Source organism: Styela clava, chromosome 1, assembly GCF_964204865.1.
Source record: "Styela clava chromosome 1, kaStyClav1.hap1.2, whole genome shotgun sequence".
Lineage (NCBI taxonomy): Eukaryota > Metazoa > Chordata > Ascidiacea > Stolidobranchia > Styelidae > Styela > Styela clava.
The window spans coordinates 25,821,954-25,836,029 of NC_135250.1; the positions used below are offsets into that span (position 1 = coordinate 25,821,954).

Here is a 14,076-nt window from a genome sequence, read left to right on the forward strand (position 1 = left end):
ACACTTGGTGAGACACCATGCTGTGACCAACGCTGAATGAAAAGTTATGGCAATGAGCATATATACATGCTCATTGGTTATGGTTAAAACCGTCTCTTGCCACCAAGTGGTCAGAATGGTGCTAGTGCCTGATTCGACTCGTACAAATCTGCAAATGTTTTCAGTGTGGTTTCAATTTCAATTGGTCCCTGTGGATGTCTTCGGATGATCTATAATCGTTTGAGTGAGAATGACAGATAGTGTTGAACAAAATGGATCTATAATGGAGGAAGATATAGAAGAAGCAATCCATTTTACCAGAGTTTTGAACTCTTTCCGAAGTTACAAGAAGGATGCTTTGGCTCATGTACTCACCATGGAAAAGAATTTTCTTCAGTTGCCAGAAGCTCATAGGAAGCTATTGCCAAATCACTTGAATATTTTATCAGGAATCAAAACTTGTGTCGAACAAAACAGTGCGATTTGTATGGAAATTGTAAAAAGTTGTGGAAATGCGTTTCAGAACAAGTCTTATGAGGAGACTGAAAATGATAAAACAACAACGAACCCTCGTCCAATGGATTTAGACAAAGTTCGCACAACTTTGAAACAGATCATGCGTGACTGGTCAGAACAAGGGCAAGTGGAGCGTGACCAATGTTATAAACCAATCATAGATGAGATTAATCAAAGGCTTCCTTTGAATAAAGACTCTGGCTTGAATCCTACAGTACTTGTCCCTGGTTGTGGCCTCGGCCGTTTGGCTTGGGAACTTGCTCGCATGGGTTATATTTGCGAGGGAAATGAATTTAGCTTTTTTATGTTATTTACATCAAATTTTATTTTAAACCGAACCCCTCATTCGAGTGCCGATAATTTTCACCAGTTTACAATTCACCCATGGGTGACTCAAAAATGTAATGTATCCACTTGGGATTCTGTGTTAGCTTCTGTGAGGTTTCCAGATGTTAACCCAGCGTTACTTCCACCATCTTCACGATTCTCTATGGCCGCTGGCGATTTTTTAGATTGTTACAAAAAACAAAATACTTGGAATTGTGTTGCCACCTGTTATTTTATTGATACTGCACATAACATTATTTCATATATTGAGCGCATTTTTCATATTTTAGTTCCCGGTGGTGTATGGGTTAATTTGGGTCCTTTATTATATCACTATGCAGATATGCCACATGAACCCTCCGTGGAATTTTCATACGAGCAAATTATTCAAATAGTAAAAAATGTTGGGTTTGAAATTGTTAAAGACCAAAGAAATTTAGACAGTACCTATGTCAATAACCCATCTAGTATGCTTCAATATAGTTATAAATGTTGTCTCCTGGTTGCTATAAAACCATTGTCAAATAGTTAACTATAAGTTGAGCCAGTGTCGGGGGACATATGGGATACAATTTACTTCGTATTATAATGCTGTATTATAAAAAAAAAAACTGAAATTCACTAGCTTGCTTCAGTCATTATTCAAAATAGGCTTTCCCTATACTGTTGGGCCAAACCGCGGGCCAGTTTTGGCTGCGTACAATTTAATATAGCCCAGCAACTTAAGTGAGATAGTTTAAAACTTTGTTTTTACTGTTTAGCATTCTAGATACTGCCAATTTTTATGTCATTATCGCAGTTTAAGCTCGTGTATATACGTAACAATTCTATTATATCGGCATCTTAATTATACAGATCAGATTCAACCAACCCTTGCGAGCGCTCCCCTCCCCCGGCCCGCGAATATCTTTCCGCTTTGAATTTGGCCCCGGTCATTGCGGTCAATCAACTTTGGGAACCATTGGTGTAACAGATTTTCCATTCCATTGGTGTAACATTTTCCGCCTGACCATTCAATGTCAAATTCTCAAGGTGATAAATTTTGAATTAAAGTAATCTGAATCAATATAAAATCAAGATTTTACTGTATCGAACAAAAACAATTTAAGATGTATTTGGTTCGGTTGCCTTAATACTTTATGTTAAATTTTTTTCTTGTTTTAATAGGTAGATTTAATCTTTGATAAGATCTTTAAAATGGAAGAATCATCTGGGTTCGAATGTGAGATCTGCTCTAAAGAATTCAGCTCTAATAAAAAATTGAAAGCACACACAAGACTTCATGTTGTACCCCGGGCTTACCCATGTGTTGTGTGTGGGGAAATATTTATCGATATGGTTCTTTTACAACATCATATGTTAACACATACAGGAAAGGAGAGCCATAAATGCAATGTTTGCCAAAAGTTATTCTCTCGTAAAACAACATTACAAATCCATATGCGATTACATGACGGCAATACTAGTAAATACGAATGCATGGAATGTGGTAAAGCAAATGGTACAAAATATGATTTAGAATGCCATATGAGAACACATACTGGCGAACGACCTTTTGTATGCGAAGTTTGTGAGCCATCGGTCAGCTTTGCTACGAAATCAAGTTTACATCGACATACGAGAAGGCATTCTGGATATCAGCCATATTCATGTAAAGCATGTGACAAATCTTTTGCCCGCAAGGATCAATATACAAGACATATTGGAAAACATCTTCAATACCATTGTCAAATATGTGATAAATATTACTCAACTTATCAAAAATTCACTCAGCATAGAGTATGGTGTATAGTGCCTACGACACCTACAAGTCTATTCGAAGATGAAAACCTTACTACAAGTCATTTAGATTTAACTAGCACGGAACAATTCACTTTTCCATTACCAGAATCTGATAGTCAAGCAAAGACATTGTCGTCTGATAATATTGCTACCATAAGTGAATCAGATTCACAAACTGAAGCAAAGGAATTTAACTCAGATATTACTGAAGATAAAAAAACTATTGTAATACATATTTCATTAGACAGTGATGATTAATAAAAGGGTAGCCAACTGTAACTTTATTTCTTTACTCGGATAATTGAATTATTTTTGTAAAACAGTTTTTCGCTCTAATAATGCCACAGCCTTACAATTAATTTTGTCACTTTTTTTCAATTTTTATTTGGACTTGTTTCAGACCTTTTGTTCCATCCCCAAAATCATATATTCCTAAACATTCAATGTACGGTAATCATCTTTTTTTGGTCATGAGATTCTTTGAGAAATTGAATTTTGATAACAAAACGAGGTCAAGCCTTCTTAAATTGTCTCCAAACAATTCTATATTTTGACTTGGACTCCCATCCCTGGGGAGTTTAATAATACGACTCTGGCTCAAATATCATTAGATACATGGCTAACTCTTAACACCACAACCGCGATAGTAGTATTGTTTTCTATATGTCAACTCTGTTTTCAAGACTTTATTTATGAATAAATTTTAAATCCTTGTTTTAGATTCTTCTTATAGTTCTAACTTATCAATCATATTTGTTAGCGGAACAAGATGGTGAAAGAACCGAAACATGGTAACCCTGGGTCAAGTATGGTGCAATACAACCTTATGGCAATGCGGCAGAACTTTGGAATAGCGGAATATTGCAGAACTGGAGTATCTGCCCTTGGCGGAGTGACTGCAGGAATTCTAGGATTGACCGGACTTTATGGATTCGCGTTTTATGTTATTTGTGCTTCATCGCTATTCATAGGAATACTCATCAAAGCTGGATTCGGTTCGTCGCACAAATATTTCTTGTCAAGAAAATCTGTTCTGTTAACGGGACAATTTGGTGCTCTGTTTACTTATATTTTATTCTGGACATTTTTATATGGAATGGTTCATGTGTATTGATGAATACAAGATTCATGATTTATTGGACACTAAGTGGCTCAGTGGTTGCTAAATTATTGTTGTTGTTGGGAACTTCATTGATAATGGAAGAAAGCCACTGACTTTTTTCAAATTATTTTAAAATCATTTCTTTCTAATCGGTCAGCAATATTATGGACATCGCGAATGTATTGCTCTTCTTTTTGATGAAGACTTAGCTATAGATTAAATATAATTGATTCTGAAACACAGTGTTTGTACAATTCTGGAGTTCCGTAAGAAAAATCCATTTCATGGGATGACTACCACATTGGCTATCTTTGCAAAGTATTTGTCTAATTTATAATGTGAAGAGAAGATACGATCATACGAATATAATATTTCTTTTTGTTTCCTATCAATGTTGTGTTTTTTCCCATCTCGAACCAGTTCTGTGCAGTAAAATAGAGAATCTTAATAGAATCAATGTTTGAAGCACTGTTAATTTGTACTGAAAGGCTGGGTATATTCAGCAAACCAGATAGTATATGAAAAACTTGTTGCCACTGAGTTCAACACGGATGATAATCACCACCCATGACCTGTCAGTTTTGTCATAGCGTTGGTGCTTTTGTCCAACAGTTATATGGTATATGTTGCCAAGGGTAAAACAGCTCTACTACGCTACACACATTGAAGCCTAATTTAATTATTGGACTGTGGCAATTGCATATTGCAGGACATGCTCTATACCCCACATGAATGTGGAAGAACAAATGATCGACCAGGACTTTCAACAGCATGAGACGTTTATCTCAAAATTCATATCTCATCTTGTGCATTCTTACCCATGAGAAAGTATTTCCTATTTCTGCAACTATTTATATGCGGGTCTGAGGTGGGTGTCGTTTGCAGAAATCTAAAACTTTATCCACCTTACTAGCGCCAAAATAACAGGCACGGTTCTAATTGGTCACCTGAACAATGGCTTGCTTGTTGAAGCCAGTTACCGCACATCTGCGGCTTCGTTCAGATCTTTTCTTAGGTTGTGAGAGGTTAGACAAGTTTTGTACCGAGCATTCTTCAGATATTTGCACCCTATTTTCAGTTAGTGACGACCGATGACCACAGCACTATATAGTTATAATTAAATACAAAGAATATTATTTTGAAGACATACATAACTTTAAAGTTAGTCACATACTCATTCTTACCAAAAGAAAATAATAACCTTTAGGCACTTTTGCTTTGCTAAGTTCTCTCTCGTATATGATGCCATATTATTCTTGCATTTTGCACAATGTGAAATAAACTACTTTTGTTTGAAAGAAGCGGAACCTTTCCGGGTCTTCATTTCCTACCCAATTTATCACACACAAGTCTAATAAACTCTAATGACACTGTCAATATTATTCAGCAAAAATAATTATTAAATCTGCCATTGTAGGTACCAACAGAAACACTGAATCAATTTTAAAAATAATTATCTATAACAATGCATAGGATTCATTGAAGTATTATAAACAAAATAATGCACTATTAAAATATTCAACAAAGAATTATTAAGGTTAAGAGTCTTGGAAATGGCAAAAAATGAGACGTAGCTGGACTTTCTGATTAATATAACCTTAGTTTGACTCTTTTCATCCTCGGAGTCGAGAGCCAAAATTGCAGACTAACAATGGTGAAAAAAAAGTCAAACCCAAAAAGCATTAATAATAACAAGGCGTTCTTTGTAGCCTATAAAAGAAGGCTCGCATACAGCAAAATATTCTTCATCAAATTCTTGGAGATCGGAACTAGAATTTTTTTACAACCCGAATTTCCTCCGACTGCAAGACCCAGCCCACGTCTCATTTTTGTCATTACCATGACAAGTTAATTTCACAAACAAAATTATAATTTATTGCTCCTCTCATTGACAACATTTTTCCTTTCTAATGTCTCGATTTCTTCTTTCGTAAATCCGTATTCACTCAATACCTCCCTCGTGTGTTGACCTGCGTCCGAGCCAGGATTGGTGTCAGCTTGAGCTGGAGTTCTGGATAACCTAGGAGCAGGTGTAGGAAGATCTTGTCCGTCGTCAGTTTTGAAAAATGAACCATTTGCCCTGAAAATAACAATCTTAAAATTCATCTCAAGTAAATTGGGAAAGGTATGAGCTTATTGATTTTCACTGGAGCTGGAGTCATAATTCGAAACTCTGGAGTTAGAATTTCAGGCTTCCAAGATCATAAATGAATTCAAAATGATTTGCAGAAATCCTAAAAGTATCGAGTTTGCTAAGATTTCTTAACAGTCAATAAAAGACGGGTTGCAATGCCAAACTTTTTGTAATCAAAATTTGAGTTTAGGTCAAAATTTGGCACTCCAAAATAATGTGCACTAACCAATTTTTCTTCGCCTACTTTACATTGTGTAAAGGGATTGAAACCTATGGACAGAGGGTAGATTCACTTGGCTAACATAGACAGTCCGGGAACTCGTAAAAGAACTAAAATAAGGAAATCAAAATAAAATTATGGCCTAACCCTAACCTGGTACACATACTACAAGAGTACCCAAAATTGTTCTTAACTTTTTTCAGAAGAGAGTCTGAATTATTGGTATATTATTCCCAGTCTACATAGCCTTGGTCAGAAAAATTCACTGTAATTTCCGAACCTATTATGAGGATGCTGAGCAGCTTCTTCGGGTGTCAACACAGGAGTGAGGCAGGCATCAGATCCTAAACAATGGAGAGAAAATCTCACATATAAAACATATCGAAAAAAAGCCTGATATATTTTGAATAAAGTTTTTCGGAGAGCTAGAAAATTAGGAAAAACAAAAACAGATTAAAATCAAATGAAAAAGGGTTATGCGGGATAATTAACAATCAAAGTTCGAGAACTCACTCATGATTTTTATAACTCTTATCGTGCCTTCACTTTGACTAAAGCCCTGTAAAAGCATCTAATAATACACAAAGAAAACTATACATGTTCTGGCTGCCATTTCCTGGCCCTGGGTCTGGAGGTGGGCGTGGGGCATTTAGGCAATCATTATAAGGCAGGATAAGTATGTAGAATAAAATTTTACAATATTGTTCAGTGCAGTCGGAATGAAATTTGAGGCAGACCCCATAATTATATGATCTATTTGGTTTAGTTGTTGATCATAGGTTATGTGAGCATAAGGTATAAGTGGTAGGATTCAGGAATTAGGACAGGGACAGCTTATCCGATCTTTTCTGTTTTGGGCGAAATTTCAACACAACGTATGGGGATTTATTGGGGAACATGCAAAACAGCTGTTGAATCCCACCCAATTATTGTTTATTTGGGAAATTGACCTAAGACAGTGCTCTCAAACGGTAGGGCGCACCCCACAAGAGGGGCATAGTCAATTTTAGAGGGGACGTGAAGGTGATTAGAAATTTTGGATATTTACATTTCTTTATTTCGGATATTTGAGTTCCATTCATGTATATACTTTTGCCTTAGCAAAAGATAATCGGAATCAAACAAAACAGAAAATTCGGGGTGGTACGACCAATTACCAACCTTCAAAAATCTTATTCAGTTCTTCCATTGTATAACTTGATACTTTTTCAGAAATAGATTTCCTCAGTTCTGGCCATTTTTCAATGTCTAGTTGACTAGGCAAATCATCTGAATCCAAACCTAAACCTGAGAAAATATCACAAAAATTATTATTAAAACCAGCATGTAAAAAGATTTTGATTTTTATAAGGAGATGATATCCAATAAGCAAGAGGAAAATATGCATAATGCACAATTAGTTTTTTTATGAAATTCTCCTGTTCATCATATAGATATCTAAAATAGTACATTATAATCTAGATGCATACAGGGGCTCAGCATGTTATATGATTGATGATATCCAATATAATGCAAAGATCCATAGCATCAGGCCATATGTTTGAGGCATCTAGGATAGGATTTATAATATATTTATCCCGGAAGAGAGGAAAGTCGATGTGATGGCGTAAACATATGGCGACACACAGCTTCTCATCCAGTTACCAGTCCATGTCAGGTATAGGATTAGTTAGCTAGGTATTTGTTTTCGGAAGCATGGACTAGATCAGCGGTTCCCAACCTTTCTACCCTGGCGGACCGGTAAAATCAGATTAAATATACTCGCGGACCTGCAAAAAATCGAAATGGCCGAAACAAAAAAGAATAACATATATATATATTTGCGTGATATAATGCAATGTCGGGCACTCAATATGCTTCTAGACAAAAAAACACACTGAAAAACATTCCACACGGAGAAAAACTATCAAATAATGTGCCGACCAAAAATTAAAAATGGGTGGAGCATAAAATAATACCCTATATTTGCGTAATGAAATGCAGTGCTTGGCACCCATTATGCGTTAGAAAGGCACGCATAAAAAAATCTCACATTCAATACACTCACAATTAACTCCTGTGAGAATTTTGCTGCTGTTTCGTTTCCAATGTAAAATTGCAAACGAGGCCTCAAAGAAGTTTTTGCAACACGCAGCTCTGCAGCCGCGTGCATCCAATTTCTTTTCTTCGTTTTAATTGAATCTAGTGATAATTCTAGCGAAAATGTTTTTTCGCGTAACGCAGTAACTGGCTGGAAAGACGGACAACAGTTTGATTGTTCGATTACTAGGCGATGGGTATTCGTTATCATCTAAAATTGTGACAAGTAATACTTTTTTAATCTGGACTGTAAAGTAGAATCGCCATTTTAATCAAGCCATTTCTTTTTCATTGGGTCCATCATATTAATCCCTCTGCAGTTGATCGACGCCTCAAACGAAATGAATTTACATTACAATGACAAAGTCGTCGATAACTTGGCAACAGGCTCAAAATCTTACTGTGTCTGGAAAAAATCTCTGCGGCCCATGCTTTTTGCGCGGTTCGACCACCTGTGGGATCGCAACAAGTTCATATCTTACTGGAATATTATACTGTTCTTGACAGTTTTCTGGTTTAAACAAGGAGATATGCATTACGTTTTATATGGATGGTCATATTGATCAGGAAAGGCACGCAGAACAGAAAAAGCACGCGAGCCGATTTTTAGGCTTCTTAGTTTTGCGAGATTTGATGGAGCGCATTCGCGATGAATCGGAGCCGAAAAAGTATAAATGATCGGCGCCAAGATGTCGCGTAAGACGGCGCCAAGATGTCGCGAAAGACGTCGCAATATGAGGGAGGAAGAGAATAGCGTAATGAGCCAACGCAACTTTGTCTACGGTAAAGCGGTTGAGACGGCATAAAAACACCAAAACAACGAAATTTTTCGCAGACCGGCAAAAAAGCTTCGCGGACCGGCGGTTGGGAATCACTGGACTAGATGATGGAGAAAGCCTGCCTGTGCCACAAACTACTACTAATTATATAGCTAATACTTCTCTAATAACAATGAAGCCACATCAAACCTTCAATTAACTTTTCATAAAACTGCGGTTCGAGAGCTCCGATAGCAACATGTCTTCCATCTTTTGTTGTGTAACAATCATAAAATGGTGCTCCTGTGTCTAGAAGATTGTTGCCAGGTTTATTGAAAAACATCATCGACTTCATGACATATGCAAAAGTACTGACATAAGCTGACCCTTCAGTCTGTAAAAATGAATGATGGTCAAGTTGTTAATTGACGCATTAGGCTTAAATGTGTTGGTATCACAGGTTATATATACATCTTGGTTCACTCCCCATGCACCCAAACAGGGTGTAATAAGTTGGGCAGGCAATGCTGAAAGATTCTGGTCCATACAAAATTAGTAACTCCATACATATGTCAAATATCAGTGCCTTGCTCGAAGCAAAAGGCAAGATTAAACATTGTGTATATAAGTAGTAAAATAACTTAAAAATGTAGAGTATAATATTTTCTTATTTATCACAGGGGAGAAGTAACTCGATAGAAAAGCTTAGTCAAATGACAAACTAATTTGATTATCAGTCCATAATGGACATGAAAATAGTTAATTCATAAATTCATTTCAGATGTGTGGACTCGATAGTGGAGAAATAACTGACCAACAGTTACATAAATTACAAACATACAAACCCACACAGAGTAATAAGAGATGTAATATGATGTGCTAATTCATAACAGACATTAAGAACTGACTTTGCTACCGCACTGTTGATTATTGCACAAGGGTTTGCAAGTCTGAATCCTAAAGATTGCAGAACTCCTCAGGTAGTAACTTCGAACATAAATGTGAATTCTTGTTCAGGGCATTGGTCAGAGTGGAAGACGTGGAAAGGCATCGATCAAAAATAGAGACCAATACTAACCATGCTAACATCAACAACCTGTCCCAGTCCTGATTTTTCACGTTCTAACAGAGCAGCAACAATACCAAATGCACAGGTCAATCCACCACCTGGAATTGAAGGTAGTACACAAATGAGAATTTTCATCTGAGATGTAGTTTCGATTTTAGGAAATTACTATTTTTTATTACCGTATATGCCCGTTTTACCGCCCGATCTTGCTTAAGGGCCCGTTTGAATAGCCGCCCGTGTGAACAGAACATAAAAATAAGGGCCGGTGCTTGAATACCCGCCCGATGTAGAAGCTGATTTTTCAGCGGTAGAGAACAATAGGAAATAAGAAGCGCTTTTGTCACAACGCTGTTGAATTTTAAGCGCGGGTAGATAACACTCACGCCTTAGGCATCCAATTACATAACAGATAGCTAATTACGTAACACCGTGGTACTCGAACTGGGCGTCGTGACGCCCAAGTGCGCCGTTCCAATATTAATAGGGTGTCGAAAACTTTTCTTCTTTTGTGGATTTGTACCTGCGTTGCGTAGAAAAAGTCAAAATTTTCGTTTAAATCATCAAACGCCCGTGCTTGGATAAGGGCCGGTTTGAATAAGGGCCCGGGCTACAAAACGAGCAAATACGGTATATGGAAATTTGCAATTTCCAAAATGAAATTTCTCGTTAAATTACAATGAATATTATCTAATATAATTTTATGGCAAAAAATAAATAATTTCAAATTAGGCTGCTATAATATTGTAATTCATTAAAGTCAGAACTCCAGAATTATAGAAAACAACAAAGCATTGCTTAAAAATATAGACACAAGGATCGTGCATCAGTATGACAAGGTTTTTAGAGCACAGAGTGAGCTGAAAGGATCAGTGAACAACCAATATGGAGACAGGTCGGAGACCGAGGACTTATCGATCAAAGGTTAGGGGATCTCCCAAAACAGCATTCTTACTCCATAGTGACACCGTGTGTTCTATCACTAATTAATTAATAACTCGCTAATTACACGACATAATTCATCGAAAATCAATAGGCTTCTGATCCGAGCTATGATGAATGCACATGCAAAATTTGAAGCAGATTCAACCTCGCTTTCGTGAGATATCGCGTGCATCTAACAGACAGACAGACAAATACCTATCAACATACTTACAGATTAAAATCGATAAGTAACAATATATATGAACACTTTTATGTTCAATAAAAATGCCAACAAACAATAGGGCGTGAACACTAAACAACCATTCGCTGTGAAAAAATAGGAATAAATGAATTTACCGAAAAATATCTTACCAGCGAAATCGGCAACTAAATTTATGGGTGGGTGTGGTCTCTCTCCATCTCTGCATAGATATGACAATATACCTGGACAGTAATAAAAGAATTAGTTGAACGACCAGCTAATCAATTATGGAACTTGTGAGTAACAAGTTGGAACCCATTCCACTAGCCACCATCTTGCCCAGAGTGTAATAAATTGTCTAAGCCATGCTGCCCAGTGCCCACTTAGACTGGCGGGCCATGTAAGTATAACGTAAAAAGTTACATTTCATGAACTTTCAAGTGGAAAACAATAAGCCTCGTGACGAAACTACGGTAAATGTAATCATAATTTCAACAAATTCCTTGAGGTATTTTCCGCTAAAACATTAAAATTTGGTTTTAGTTTGGTTGTCACAGCATCAGGCAGGCCAGATTGATTTACCCAACGGGCCGGATTTGGCCAGCGGACCGTAGTTCGCCTATGCTGGGTTTAAGCAATGCTAAACAGGAAAGATTGCAGTAATCACAAACTATAGCAGCTCTTCATCTTGCAGTGGCTGCTAATTAGAAGCCTCGTTGTGAATAGATAGGTTGTATATAAAAAAATTCACCCTTTTCGAATGCATTCTAATATTATATTTGTTTTGAATACTGCTAGGTTAAATGACTGCATTTCTATTTCACACAAAAGTTTTGTAAAACTATTTTACCTGATGTGGCAATGTAGTTGATATCGTGACCAGCCATCATTTTCCACGGACCAGATTGTCCAAAACCACTTATTCTTGCATAAATTAATCTTGGATTTGATTTCATCAAAATGTTTGGTCCCAAACCAAGTTTTTCCATCACACCTGGAACAATACAATGGTTCTGGGAAGGGTCGAAGTTTTAGTGTATAGCGCAAAGATGTACTAGGAAAGGGTACATAACCCATGGCCGCATGTGGCAATCGAAGTTTAAATCTGCAACTGACACAAATTCTCAATCAGGCATATATTTATTTATTGGCACCATAACATTACATTAAAAGTTTTTTAGGCAGTATATAAGATACCTAAAGAAAATTCTTTAATTCAACACAATTCATAAAAGACCTGAATCCTACGGACGGCCATACTCTTTACAAAGAAAAACCATGCGGCCAGCCATAAAAAAAGACACTGGGCTAGAATTTTTATGTTCAAACCATATTTGGGCCAAGTTCAACACAAAGCTTGTTGTTTACATAGGAAACGGAAGCCACATAAAGTTGGTGAAAAAATTTTAAATTCAACGGAGGATTTTGTTACTCATTTTCATATAAGTTTGAATGTTTGTGTATGTGTAGAATTAATAAACTCATCTATCGAAAATTAGCTTATTCATGTATTCAAATAAGCAGGCATCGAGTTTTAAACTAAAATTTGGTTTAATTGGTAGACCTGGTCTGAAGGGCTCAATTATGACATCAGATTTAGTTGACAATCTTTTGACAACTTCGATTCCTTCAGGTTTTTTCAAATCAACAGCAATTGATCTTTTGCCTCTGAAATAAAAGAGTGTAATAAAAAAACATTTGAATTTGTTTTGTTATGAAAAATATTTACAAACATAATGTTGTCAATATCAGGAAAATAAACTCAGAAAACAGGTTAATTTAGCACAATACACAATTAAAGGAAATCGATGATACATTGCATTACAGATCTGAATATATATAATATTGATCATTAACTTTTAAATCAATTTGAGATGTGGAAGCACTGTACAAAATAAAAGCAGAGCAACACTATTTACAAACTAGAATTCAATAAAATAATGCTTTGAATGCGTGGTTACTGCAAGTATAAGGTTGTTTTGACTCCCTAATCAGCATAAAAGACGATAAAATATTTGAAAAAAACGAAATGAATAAAAGTGATTACAGAATCAGGAAACCAAACAAAACTTTAATTAGGCTACAGATTTTAGATAAAGAGGCGTTGTCAAAATAAGTGGTATATGTTCGCTCACCCATTTATAATAATATGGTGCAATATTTTAAATGTATTGCTGCAATGGTGCAAATGAAGATACATAATGTTTGACAGTTTGCAGGTTTGATGCAGATAACTTCTGAACTAGTGGAAATCTTACCTTCCCATTCTATCATCTCGGTGACCTTTCGTACGGTCGACTCGGGTAACTTTTGCACCAAAATCTGCTAAAACCATCCCAGCAAATGGAACTGGTGCAAGACCAGACAACTCCAGTACAGATATCCCCTTTAACGCCATTTCGATAAACTGTATCGCTTTGCTATTTGCAGAAAGCAGCAATCTCTGAAATTTTGCAAAAATATAAAATTCAAGAACAGTTTAGTAGTTTACACTTGAAATGATTGGCAACGAAAGTATAGGATTTGAATAATGTGGACTACCTTGCTAGCTGTCATCCTAATTTCCGAGGACATAATGACATAAGGAAGAAGAAATGATCAGGCATTTGAATGGAACTACAATCAGATGTTGCACCTACAACACAGCCAGACAGCACTCACGTTCGATTTTATTCACCATTAAGAATTCCATGCAAAAATGACCGGTCTTACTACTTACTGAATACAGCGCGAAACACCGCAAAGAGCGCAAAACAGAGGGAAACAGTGTGAAGCAGAAAAAATTTAGGGTTAGGTAAAAAGGGACCTCCAGAAGTATGTGCACCAAGATGGCGCACAACCTGAAAATAGTATGTGTGTGTGTGTGTGTAGCAGATTCAGGTTGTGCGACATATTGCTGCACATACTTCTGGAGCACCAAAAAGGGGGACGGACTAAAAGTAGGCACTTGCAAATTAGGCACCTTTTTAGGCACTTATTTAGGCACT

General features: G+C 36.5%; 3 protein-coding genes across 3 annotated transcripts; 2 read left to right on the forward strand and 1 right to left on the reverse strand.

Moving 5' to 3' along the window:
- Nucleotides 1-156: 156 nt before the first annotated feature.
- On the forward strand, nucleotides 157-3,325 carry LOC120335157 (carnosine N-methyltransferase-like). The gene has a single exon (XM_039402652.2). It carries the CDS (start codon nucleotides 230-232, stop codon nucleotides 1,352-1,354), a length of 1,125 nt encoding a protein of 374 aa, XP_039258586.2. The 5' UTR covers nucleotides 157-229; the 3' UTR covers nucleotides 1,355-3,325.
- Nucleotides 3,326-3,373: 48 nt separating this feature from the next.
- On the forward strand, nucleotides 3,374-3,718 carry LOC144425287 (ER membrane protein complex subunit 6-like). The gene has a single exon (XM_078114870.1). It carries the CDS (start codon nucleotides 3,374-3,376, stop codon nucleotides 3,716-3,718), a length of 345 nt encoding a protein of 114 aa, XP_077970996.1.
- A 1,365-nt stretch (nucleotides 3,719-5,083) lies between these two features.
- Nucleotides 5,084-13,864, reverse strand: LOC120335147 (alpha-methylacyl-CoA racemase-like). Its single transcript, XM_078112804.1, has 10 exons — nucleotides 13,631-13,864; nucleotides 13,348-13,532; nucleotides 12,654-12,757; nucleotides 11,940-12,083; nucleotides 11,260-11,331; nucleotides 9,976-10,064; nucleotides 9,108-9,291; nucleotides 7,222-7,347; nucleotides 6,341-6,404; nucleotides 5,084-5,786 (listed from the first exon to the last, which is right to left on the reverse strand). The coding sequence occupies exons 1-10, from the start codon at nucleotides 13,661-13,663 to the stop codon at nucleotides 5,573-5,575; spliced, it is 1,215 nt and encodes a 404-aa protein (XP_077968930.1). The 5' UTR covers nucleotides 13,664-13,864; the 3' UTR covers nucleotides 5,084-5,572.
- Between the last annotated feature and the right edge of the window lie 212 nt (nucleotides 13,865-14,076).

Bases quoted from the DNA above. Each gene is read 5' to 3' on its own strand.
- LOC120335147 (XM_078112804.1), bottom strand. From the start codon at position 13,663: ATGTCCTCGGAAATTAGGATGACAGCTAGCAAG. The intron at 7,348-9,107 runs GTTTGATGTGGC...ATATTTTCTCAG, and splicing joins TTATGAAAAGTTAATTGAAG to GTTTAGGTTTGGATTCAGAT. The intron at 5,787-6,340 runs GTTCGGAAATTA...TGTTATTTTCAG, and splicing joins GCTCAGCATCCTCATAATAG to GGCAAATGGTTCATTTTTCA.
- LOC144425287 (XM_078114870.1), top strand. From the start codon at position 3,374: ATGGTGAAAGAACCGAAACATGGTAACCCTGGGTCAAGTATGGTGCAA.
- LOC120335157 (XM_039402652.2), top strand. From the start codon at position 230: ATGACAGATAGTGTTGAACAAAATGGATCTATAATGGAGGAAGATATA.